This window comes from Desmodus rotundus, chromosome 13 (assembly GCF_022682495.2).
Source record: "Desmodus rotundus isolate HL8 chromosome 13, HLdesRot8A.1, whole genome shotgun sequence".
Lineage (NCBI taxonomy): Eukaryota > Metazoa > Chordata > Mammalia > Chiroptera > Phyllostomidae > Desmodus > Desmodus rotundus.
The window spans coordinates 14,748,411-14,760,713 of NC_071399.1; the positions used below are offsets into that span (position 1 = coordinate 14,748,411).

The 12,303-nt window shown below is 40.7% G+C and overlaps 1 protein-coding gene across 7 annotated transcripts in view; it reads left to right on the top strand.

The window, feature by feature from the left end:
* DLC1 (DLC1 Rho GTPase activating protein) overlaps nucleotides 1–12,303 on the top strand; it is a 337,471-nt gene that overhangs the window by 306,287 nt on the left and 18,881 nt on the right. For all 7 annotated transcript variants that reach the window (XR_008425966.1, XM_045197214.3, XM_045197213.3 and 4 more), the window contains 2 exons: nucleotides 1,752–1,823; nucleotides 6,801–6,882. Coding sequence is in view for 4 of the 7 variants with exons in the window: in XM_045197214.3 (XP_045053149.2) it covers nucleotides 1,752–1,823; nucleotides 6,801–6,882 (154 nt within the window). In the remaining 3 variants the exon portion in view is untranslated. The remainder of the gene's footprint in view (nucleotides 1–1,751; nucleotides 1,824–6,800; nucleotides 6,883–12,303) is intronic.

The following is a 12,303-nucleotide window of genomic DNA, read 5'->3' on the forward strand; positions in this document are numbered from 1 at the left end:
ACACTTAGCTCTTTTTTCCTTTCCATATCTATTTTTCAGCAGGGGCCATAGAGTAAAAATAGTCTCCTCATTCTTTAAAATAAAATGTTGAGCTTTTGTATATTTTTCCAGCAATATGGTTTTCTAGAAAATGTTTATTTTATGATTTCATTTAAAGCTTTCTTGCCCTGGTTGGTATGGCTCAGTGGATTGAGTGCTGGCCTGTGAACCAAAAGGTCACCAGTTCAATTCCCAGTCAGGACACATGCCCGGGTTGTGGGCCAGGTCCCCAGTTGGGGGCGGGTGAGAGGCAACCAACTGATATCTCTCCCACCAATGATTCTCTCCCTCTCTCTCTCCCTCCCTTTCCCCTCAAATAAATAAATAAAATCTTTTAAAAAGATAAGAAATGAAGCTTTCCTAACTTTTCTGAGACAAAGTGTGGCTATAAATACATGAAAAAGTGTTAAACGTGGATAATTCACATTGGACAATTCTGTTTATTCTTTTATTCAGTGCAAACATCGAGACTCGTACACATTCATCTCACTTGATCCTTCATCCCCAGTTCAGCCCTGAATCTGGTGTTTAATGCTGCTGCTTTCCCGATAGGATTCATGGCCGTGAACTGTGCCATGTGCTTCCACTCTGCCGCTGTAACTGTGTGTGGTTTGGGTATTGACTAACTCATCGGAAGGCGCCAGGGTGTTTTTCTCTTTGGCCTCCTCAATAAGGACATTCCTACCTGCGTTAATGAATTTGAGTGTTCATAATTACCTTTCTCTAAGGGCCAAGGAACTCTTGAAATAATAGGCCAAAAATGCTTTGAAACCATAGCTACTAAGCAAAACTAAGATATGTACTTCAGCTAAGATGGGCTTCTATCCGGCTCCCAGGAGAGCTGCTAAGTGAAGGTTTGCATCTGGAAAAAATTAAGCAATGTTGAGATATTTATAAATGGTGACTATCCTTCGATACCTAAGAAGTCTGATGGCCTGAGGAAAGGGGGAAGAGAAACTGAAAGAATATTCTTTGTGCAAACAGAGAAACTTGTGAACGTGCCCTCACCTCCTTTGTGAGTCACTTTTAACGGAATTGAGACTGTGCTGGAGTGAGTTTGAACAGAATGTGTCAGTGGCTCTTGGCCTTTCTGTTATCAGTACCATCTACGAGATGGTAATCACGGGGAAATAGAACCTTTATTAGACAATGTGGCCTCCCAGAATTCTGGGGTTTATTGACTTGATGCCCCCAAGCCTGACGGCCTGGACCTCCACCTTGCCCCAGTGCCTGGGGCTTTAACATGCCTCCCATTAGGTGGCTGAAGGCCTGTTCTTTGGATTAGGCTAGTTCTCTTCCAGGGTGTCAGGCGTACTTGGTGGCCTTCTGTTGATATGAAAAGTAAACCAAGTTAGGCCAGCCAGGCTGAAAATTCCTTATATAATCCCTCAGCTTTCTCATTATGCCCTATTTTCACGATCATTTCTAGCCAGAACATAGAAGCAGCACAGAGTGACTTAGTGCTGAGTCTAAGTGCTAAGACCCCTCATTTTTTTTAAAGGAAAGACAGTAATTATGCATTTTTTTAAAGTGTAAAAAAAATGCACCAAATATTAAACCATTTGAAATAAGGGTTTTCTTTTTTTCTTTTTGGCTTATTTGTGACCAACAGACATCTGTGTTCTGCTTACATAACAAAATCACTTTATTAAGGAAAAAGAAGCATGTGAAGATACACGTGACTGACAATCTTGTCTTGTGTTCTATTGCAGAAATTGAAGCCAAAGAAGCTTGTGATTGGCTACGGGCAACGGGCTTCCCCCAGTATGCACAGCTTTATGAAGGTGAGCCGGGAACACTGTTTCTTTTTTAATTAGCATAATCATGTCCTTGGTTCATAATTATTATGGATTTAGGTTTATTTTCAGATACTTTATTATTTACTGAACTCTTTCATTCATTAAAATAACAGCATAGCAAGCACCTAAGACCCCCACCACTCAAAACAAAAGCTAGGATCTTGATCAAAACACCCACATGCTCCCCCATTGGGTCCCTCTGCCACTCCCACACCCGAAGTCACCACAATCCTGAAACCTCTGTTTACCATTTTCTTGCTTTCTTTTTAGGTCGTTTTATTGCACTTTCATAAAATACATTTTTCTAAACTTATTTTCCTCTGCAAAAAGGATATTCTGCTCTGTGTAATGTTGTAGGGTTTCGTATTTTCACTGCTTATATTAAGGTTTTTCCATTCTGTGTGCTCCCTGCCTGCATTGACTGCTGTGTGATAAATACTTCATCATGTGACTGTAACACAGTTTGTTCATATACACACTCGGGAGCATTTGGGTTTTCTGTCTTGTTTGCATAAACTGGGTTGTTTTGGACATTCTTGTACTTTCGTGGTACATGTGCAGTAATGTATACTGATACATTATAGGTATCAGTGTACATTACTGATATGATGTGTAATAGGTATAATAGGTATACTGATCTGGCATGTATACCTATTACTTCCTTAAATAGGATTACTGGGTAGTAGAGAATATGTATATTCAATTTTATAATGCCAGTTTTTTTTAAAAAATGTACCGATTTTCACTCTTACAATGTATTCTCAACACTTGATATTATCAGACCTTAATTGTTACCAATCAAAGGGATATGAAATTGTATCTTACAGAGTTTGACTTCCATTTCCCTAATGATTAATGATATAATTCTTTATATCATTAATCATTAGGTTATATCAGATGGCATATTTCTTTATGTCATCTGATTGTACCTGTTTGCTCTTCTGTAAAGTCTGTTGCAGATTTTCCCTGGAGTTCATTATGCTTTTCTTAATGATTTGTAAGAGTTCTTTATTCCGAATGGTAAGCCTCCGTTGCTCGAGTGTTGCAGTTTGTAATTAGGCTTTTTGCTTTTTTTAGATTGTCATTTGATGAATATTATTTCTTCTATGGCATTCAGTTTTGTAATGAACAAAAATGGACCTTTTAAAAAAACAATTAGGATCTAGGCTGAGTTTCACCACTCATTTCCCCATCAGTGCCCTGGGGATTGCTCAGGTGCTGAGGGCAAGGATGAGGAAATGAAGCAGCAGCAGCAGCAGCAGCAGTAGTAGTAGTAGTAGTAGTAGTAGTAGTAGTAGTAGTAGTAGTAGTAGCAGCAGCAGAAGTCTCCAGCCTTCGCTGAGCCTCTGCCTGCCCTGGATGGGTGGAGTGTGCTCTGCACAGCAAGATGAATAGGTTGTCTTGTGAAAGAAAAATAAATAAAATCTAATGGAAACAAAAAGATAAATGAGAGTTGTATGATACTCGATATCAAATCATTTAAACATAACTACAGTTGTGAACTAGTGAACTCCATTTCAGGAGTAATTTTCAGGCACAGATTGGGTGAATAGGGATCCCAAATTGAGAGTAAATTAAGTGACTTTCCGTTCAGTGCTTCTCCCAAGTGGAGCACTCTTCGTTTCCTTAGTATCACTGAGATGACCACACTAGGTGTCTCTCATTTATTCATTTCTCACTCAGCTGGACATCCGTTCAAGGATTGAGCAGCTGGTATTAATTCCTCACCAACAAAGTGAACACTACATATCTTATAAAAACAAGACAGTTTAAACCTCAAAGAAGATCTCTAAGGGATTGTCAGAATTTCAGAAAGCAAACATAATTTTGGTTGATTTACATTTAAAACTTCATCTTTTTCATCAATGAAGAAGGAAGGAGATACTATGAGACAGCCCACTGTGTCGCACAATGTCTAAAAGATCCAGTTGAAATGATGTCACTAAATTTTTCATCAGGCATGTTCACTTTTCTCACAATAAATAGTGATTTTAGCCCTGACCAGTTGGCTCAGTTGGTTGGGTGTCATCCCAGCAAGTAAAAGAGTCGCCGGTTCCATTCCTGAGCAGGGCACATGCCTGAGTTGCCAGTTGGGTCCCAGGTTGGTGCTCGTGTGAGAGCCAGCCCATCAATGTTTCTCTCTCACATAGGTGTTTCTCTCCCTCTCTGTCTCTCTCATTTCTCCCTCTCTAAAATAAATAAATCTTTTTTAAAAATAGCGACTTTTAAAATGTGTCTTTAGTTCTTCTCTCCTTCTAGGATAATAGAACACAAGCAAACTGCTTCCTGTAACATGGCAGTGGGCTCTCCATTGGAGCTGGGGGTCATTACCGATCTTCTGTAGTACATAAGCAGAATTGCATGGACCCAGGCTAAGAGTGAATAAAGTATGTAAGCTTGGAAGAGCTAGGCATGATCAGCAGGTTGCCTTGAAGAAGAATATGGGTTTGGGTTGGGAGTGAAGATATCCCCCAGGAGCACGTCAGTCAGGGACCATAGTTATCTTCTTTCCCTAGCTCACTCAGCCAAATTAATTCATTACCAAATTTACAATACCTGGTCTTCCTTATTGTAGCCCAAATTGAATGTATGATTTCCCATCAACATCGATTCAGAATCATTTTAATGTTAGACTGTGAAAACTATTTCACTCTCCTCCACGTCAGAGAATATCTCCAATTAATTTTTTCTTTTTTCTTTTTTTTTTTTTTACAGTATTTGCTTAACTTGCATGTTTATTATGAAGGAGGTGCTTATCTTTACCTATCAACATGGAGAGCATCTCAGTCTTCCAGCAGGGCTTGCGGGGAGGGGCCAGCAGCCTGTGGGGTTTCCAATTCACAGCTCTGCGGAGATAATTGCATTTGCAGCGGCAGGCACCGGGCTGTCCTTTGTTCCTTTTGTTCTCCGATTTAGAAATTAAATTTCCTTCAATTATGTCCATTTTTTGGTCTTGATTTGCTGCCAAACAACACTTTCTTGTGACGTGTGTGTGTGCTGAGACCCAGTCCCAGTCTGTGTCTTAAGGTCTTCGCAGATCCCAAAATGCGGATTGCATTTCCCAGGTTACATGCTGGGGTCCCTTTGTGTTTACAGGTCTTGTTGAAGCATAAGCCTACTTTTGAGGTATATTGTTTTGGGCTATCAGTTTTCCCCTTCTTCCTGCCACTCTGTGCAGTACACACACTCCCCACACCAGCCCACACATTCCTTGTCTTCCTGTTCAGCTTTATTTTGGTCCTTGGCAGTTTTTACTTCCTGCCTTTAAACCCAAGCTGGAAGTTTAAATCCTAACCTGAAGAACTCTGAGAACTTCTATACATCGATAAACCATCATCTTTTAGGAGGGAGTTTAGGCAAAAAGAGAAAATTAGTGATTTAATTATATCACTCCTCTCTTGCTTTTAGCCCCTATCGACCCTAGAATTTTTGTTAAAACAGAATTTTAAAATTAATTTGAATTGCGAAGGTAATCTAAAATACAACCCTGGGTAAATGAAGTTAGGAACTGCTAAAATAACATAGTTGCTGTCTAATATACATTTAACGGGCTTGTGAGTTTTTAAATTTACATTCATAGATCTGATGTTATTCTCTGGAAGTATTCAAAATATATTTTTTAATGTCAGTGTGGTTATTTGATAGAGCTATTGGTGTCTTAACAGTGAAATTCAAAGGCACAACAACTTTGGGGTGTGGCTTGCTTGTGTTTACTAAGAGTTCACATTCCCTCCAAGTCCCCTCTCATTTTTCAGAACTATATTGGTGCCATTGGTCATTTGCCTAAGAGACTTGGTCTGTAATATAATGATGAGATATGATCCTGCAATACTAAATTTCATATATTTCTCCATAAATCCCTGGGCTGTAGCTCCTTCATTGGTTTTCCTATGTTATCATTCAGGGAACAGTATGGGTAATCGAAATCTAGCCATCAGAAAAACAGAATCAACAGTAACACTCACTATGTTAGTTTTCAACACTGTAAAACAGAGAAGGTGTTTTTAAGTGTTATCTCTAGAAAATTAATTACTCATGACGCATTCTCTAATATACAGGGAGGCCCATTATTTTCCCTAATAGCTGGACCTCTGAAGAAGAGTAACATGCTTTTATCTCATGGCGATTGGAGAGCTGTTGTAAATTTCTAGCGGTGCTTGCTTCTCTTCCCGCTCCCCTCTTTGGATTTTTTGAGGAGGATTTTTCAACAAGGAGTAGAAAAATGAATTCTTCATTGAGTTGACTCTCTCTCTCTGCTTTTCAATTCTGATGGAACTCAGTATTCTAAGAGTGTTGGATTCTTCTACAGATTAAGGGGTGTGGGATTCTGTTGTTCTACTGGCCTTCTGTTTTAGGGGGAGTTCTATAAACTCCTAAAAAGCCATATGGAAGTGCTAGTATGTGTTTAAAAATAGCACATCCTGAATTCTCTTTGGCTTTTGATGTTATGCAAATAGTCAGATTGGGTTTTCCACCACTTGCCGTTGCTCTCGACATCATGCCTTGGTCCAGTTTTCCGCGACCTCTTCCCTGGTCAAATGTGAGCAAAAACACACGTGAAAAAAAAAGAAAAAACCCAACCACATGAAAAGGGATCATCCTTCTTGTTAATTATAATTTATACCATGGGTCTGTGGCCTGCTGATTTGTTTAAAGGTAGAAGAGTGTTTTGAACCACTTCACTCTGGCCAGAAGAGGAACTTCAGTCTCCAAACCACTTCAGATTCTAAGCTCCTTTAGGACACTAATCAGAATTATCTTAAGCTGCTTTATTCTCCCATAGCACTTGATAGGGAATGAGGTGTTTGTTCTGCACACAGTAGGTATTCAAAAGTACTTTGGAATATTGGGTGCCCCCCCCCCCCCCCGCCCACTCCTTGCTAAACAGGATTAGTTTGGCAAGAACCTAGGGTGCTCAATAAATGCATTTGTTTTTATTTTTCTGTGTATTTGTCTTTTCAGATCTCCTGTTCCCTATCGATATTTCCTTGGTCAAGAGAGAGCATGACTTTTTGGATAGAGACGCCATTGAGGCTTTGTGCAGGTAAATGGAAATGTTTCCAGCATTTTATTTTATTTTATTTTATTTGTTTGTTTGTTTGTTTGTTTGTTTGTTTTTAAACACTGGGCTTATCACCAAGATGGTATTTGTTTGCTTTTGTTCTAATTATGTTAGGTCTTTGATTAGCAAATGGGTATAGTGATTTACTTCATTATAAATCATTGGCCTTTTAATTAAGATAAGTAAAATTCTATCATTTACTATTAAAATAACACTGCCCTAGGAGGTACTCAAATAATACCATTGCATATTCAATACCATATGATTGCTCGGGCAGCTAACTTCAGATGGTTCAGAAACCTGAAACAGGATTTTTAAAAAGGCAGTGAGTGTGATTGACGGCACTTGCCCCAGCCAGGTACCCTAACAGAGCCAAAGCTGCCGTCATATTAGATGGAAACAACACATTCAGAGAAATAAATTGGGGGAGGGGGCTATGGCGTACCTGAGTCAGGAGGGAACATTGCTTGAATTCCAGAAAGGCTTCTCTGAACCTGTTCCGCTTTTCCAGGTACCAAATAGTAACAATAGTATGAAATGAGGCTGTACAGTAATTCAGCCCAGCCGTTAACACACAGAGGACAGGCAGTAAATGAGCATCGACGTGAACGGCGCATGAAAGTGCCAGCCAGCCTCGCTCTTTGCGCTGGTGGACCTGCAGGCTGGGTTTTACCGCCGCGAAAGCGATCACACGTGTGGCAGACAATGACGGGACCCTGATCATGCTTCCGAACTTCATGATGTTTCACTCATTTTAAGTAATTCGCCCTTTGTCATTTTTCTCAAAACCTATAAAACCATAAAAAGCTGGATTCTGGGGAAAAATTTATACGTGGACAAAATTCACATGCTGATTTGATTGTAAAATTAAAATAAATTTCTTTTTAACTTCAGTATTTAACTTTGAAAAACATTACTAACATAGAAGGACATATCCAGCATTTATTCCCACTTTGTCGGCAAAGAAAGCAGTGGTAGCTCTGTGAAAGTACTATTTTTTTGCCTTTCTTAGGTAATATAGTGCTTTTTGAGGCAGCTAACTTAAGCAGTGGTTTTAGCAAAAAATAGGTAGGGTGTTTAGAATGGAAGATGGAATAGACTGCTTCTCTTGATTTAAGAAAGAAACAAATGCCCTAATTAACCACAGAAACACTGTCACTTTTCAGATCCAAGTCAGCGAGTGCTTGGAAATGTCCAGGGTTCGTGCACATTTTCTGAAAGGAACCCAGTTCCAAATCCCGCGCGTAGTGCGTAATACCAGAGCTATGTCCTCTGGAATGAAAAATGCATGCCGTCGAGGAAGGAAGGAGGCAGCATCTGGAATATGAGCTACTGCAGACATTTCTAAAATGTTTCAGTGCTTAGCTGTGCGACAGAATCAATTTATTTTCAATCCATCATCGGTGATAACACGTAGAAATGAGGCCACTCCTACGACGTACCCCAGAAAATATTTACACATTGCATCACATCATCCATTTCATACTTGCTAAGCCACTTAGTGAGTGGGCCCCGGACCAGCAGCAACAGCTTAGGAATGCCTAGCTCCTAAAAAATACCACTGCAGCATTGCAGCCCAAAAGGTCACAATTAGATTCTTGAATACTTTTTTTTGAAAGAAATACCCGTTTGAAATGTAGTTTCCCTGCACTGAGGGGCAGAATATCCTCCGTACTTTGTGATTTCCACTGGCGCTCCTCACCGTGGAGAAGCTACCTAAAGGGAAAAGTCAGTGCTCCTAGGTATTTTGGGAAAAGCCTAAAAACAGCTAGCGCTTCATCTGTGTTTGGATTCAGCAGCGTACTCTGACCGGGCTTTGGTTTTCTCTGAGGCGGGAAATAATATCTCACAGCTTACGTGTGTGAGAAGGGAATGCCGTGGGGGCTGTCAGGGGGCTTTAAATCTGACGCCCAAACTGAGCACGTGGGGAAAGGCTTGAGCTTCGGCTTTCTTTAAAATATACACACACACACACATAGCTTCAGAATTCACAGTGACAGTCATCAACTTGTTTGTAGTGGAAAACCCAAGGGCTCTTGTTCACATGTTCACAGAAATAGACTTTCCGTAGAAAATGACTCTGCTTATGAGAGGCCTGCACACATCCCAGAAAAAAGAGGTGGGAGCATCGTCCTTTGAAATGCCAACAGGTTCTGAGCCGTCAGCGTAGTAGTAGCTGGAGGCACTGGTGTTCCTGCTGATTGTGCTGTGTTCATGCATTTGCTGCTGGCCTTTTCCACGTCCTCCTCAGCGCATGGCATTGGGGGGCAGCAAACCGTGGATCTGGAGTGTGGTTTGAAACTTCACCTTGTTGCAGTGTTTTGAGTAGTTGATTTTAAATACAGATGCTCATATCACTGCAGAAACTCAGTTGACGTTTTGCTCTAATAAAAGATTAAGTATTTAATATTTTTGCTTCAAGATATTTTTAAATTTACTTTAAATAAAACAATTCTTCCAGGATTTTCCTTTCCTGCCACCACGCTCCCAACACAGACATGCACACACAGAGATGTTACAGGTGCTCCCGTGTACACACCAGGGCCCTGTTTAAAGGTTGTTATAAACATTTGTACACTTAACACGTGCAGATCTTATAGCTCCTTTGGTCAAAAATCTGCTGGGAACTGATTTCTTAACATAGTCTAGTTAGGGCAGAAGACTGGTAGACTTAAAGTTTTCTTGAGAATAATGATGATTCTCTCAAATATAAACTTCGGTAATGACCAAAAGTTATAATTATGGAACTGCTCTGTTTTTTGGATTTGGAGTACTAACCGACATTCTTGCACTCACACTGGTAAGGGATTTTTGTGTTGGTTTCCTTGAAGAGGTTGGCTTGTGTCCCAGTCGTGTTAGCTCTGCTGTCTAATCCAATCCCGATGGTAAAGCCAAGATTATGAGAGTCACATTCAGAATTAATACTGGGAGAGTGATTCGCTTGTCTTGAATCCCGCACAGACAACGCGCAACTGTGACCTGCTGTTAGAATACCTCTTGTGAGATGTTCTTTCTCTCTCTCTCTCTCTCTCTCTCTCTCTCTAGCTTCTGAAAAACACTCCACATTGCTGTTTTCCTTTGGTGTTTCAACTGACTCCTCCTATAAATACTCCAAAGAATTGCATAAAGAAGACGACAATCATATAATGATAAATAAATAATTCATCCTATAATGTTCTAAAACAGCCCTTGAAATGCCTAAGCTATGCAAAGCAGCCTGCCATCTAGTCCACTGTAACTTTGTTACTATTTCTGGTCTAATAAGAGGGAAGCAAATAATTTGTTAAAGTAATTGCACTGATTCCAAAAGAGTTGGAACAACTTTTATGTCTCAGGTCTTCTGAAAATTGTTTCTTTTTCTTTTCTCACTCTTCTCTTGTCCTTTTTCCCTGTTTCCTTTTTGAGTGGGAAGCCCGGAAGCCTGCCTGCTCTGCTTTTATCAGGGTTCTCAAAGCTCCCCGCAGTACAGCTCTTGAACCTTTGATGGCCCACCCCTCGACCCCCTCCCGGCTCAGAGCAGGGTGCAAGCTGCCCAGCAGATAAGACTGACACATTCCTGTGGAGCTGAGCCCTGTGAGGGCCCTGGGGGTGGGAACAGCCTGCTTCCGGACAGACGGTGTGATGCCCCTGTTCTGCCACTTATTTGAGGACTCAGGATATTAGCTGCTCCCATATATTCCCACGGTTCACACTTATTTTAGAAAGGAATGGAGAAGATGCTGCCTTTGAGGGCCAGGGCCACCAGGTTTTCGGTCTGTGGCCTTGGACGAGATTGGTGACCTCCAGACCCCCATCTCGTCATCTATAAAAAGAAGCTCACTGACAATATCTGTACCTTAGGGTTGTTATGAGGACTCAGGTGAAACAATACCTATGAGGGACAGGCATAACGCCTGACCCAGAACGAGCCCCCAACTGGTGTAGCTGGAACCATTATCTCTAAGGAGGTACGGTCCACCAGTGGGCGTGCTTGGAGGTCCTAGGGGGAGCAGATGAATCCCACACAAACCCCAGGGAGTAACTTTCGGGCTTCAAAATTGAAAGGCCATTAGTTTGGCACTACCCACAGAAAAAGATCATGTTGACCTTTATAAAACTGGCCTCCCGGGTCTTTTTTGTTTGACTCGAACCTAGAGTTTGTGAAGTAAGCCCCTCTGACACCCCCATAGGCCTCCATGCCCAGTAAACTGGGTTATAAACACCACTCAACCATTAAAGCCCAAATGAAGTCAAGTGGGTGTTTGGTTACAGGTGTGATTAATGAAACCCAGACCTAAGACTAGCTGTAACCAGTGCGGATTCTTTAAATCTTGAAAACATTTGAGAACTAAAACTCTGTGGGTGTAAGTCCTATGAGTAATGATGCCCCTTGGAGAGGGAGGGGCCTCATAGCCACTCATTTGAAAGTCTGTGGACTTCTTCTTAGTGACTTGTTTTCTTTCCTTTCCTATCAACAGAGAGCATTTTCCTGATCATAGGTGCTCTGGGTTATCTTTGTTTATTCTCTAAACAGGCTGTCACATAATCTGTGAAATCAAAGGCAGTCTTTATCAGCAGGCAGAAAATACTTTCTATCCTCCTGCATGTCAGAATTGTTAGACACGTTGCAAGGGCAGGACTCAAAACAGTAAAGCCTTCAAGAGGTCGTGGTGGGTAATTCCATGAATTAAATGCTCTAATCCCGTGAAAACAGAAGAATGGCAATTGTAGGAAAACCCGGAAGACTGAGGGTGTAAAACTGCAGATTCATTCCTTTTCTTTTTTTTCTTAAGATTTTATTTATACAGTTTTTGAGGGGGAGGGTGGAAGAAAGGTTCATTGAGGAAGACGAAGTGGTCACCATCTGGACGATGTCCGAATTGGGCCTGATAGACTGCCCTTCCCACTTGTGCGTAGCAGTTACTCTTGCATATGTGAAGGGTTTCTTTCTGCAGCTCTTTCATCATATACCAGTGAGGGTTTTTTCTAAGTATTTCATTTTCATTGAAACTAAGTTATACACTTAAGTTTAAATTGACGTTCAGAGTTACAGTATGACTCCCGTTCCAAAGAAGAATCTGATCCAAGTGCTTACTTTTGAACTCTGTAAGATTTTGACCCTTGAAGCTTCAGTCCTCAAGTTTGTTAGCGATCGTTTGCACTATTGCTGTAAGGATACCAAGCATTATTCTGTATGAAACAGGAAGTAGTAAAAACAATACCGTGTTAAAGAGGACTCTTTCTTCTTTCAGTATAAAAACTCACTAATTTTTGTTTTAAGAACTCACTAAATTTTCAACAGGCTGTCTAAGATTATTGTTTGTTGGAGATAAGTAAAATTATTTTATTGTTATATGTGGATTTTGACTCGAGATAGAATACGGCGTTTATTTTACTGACAACCCGCTTGGTTGCTTGCTGCTG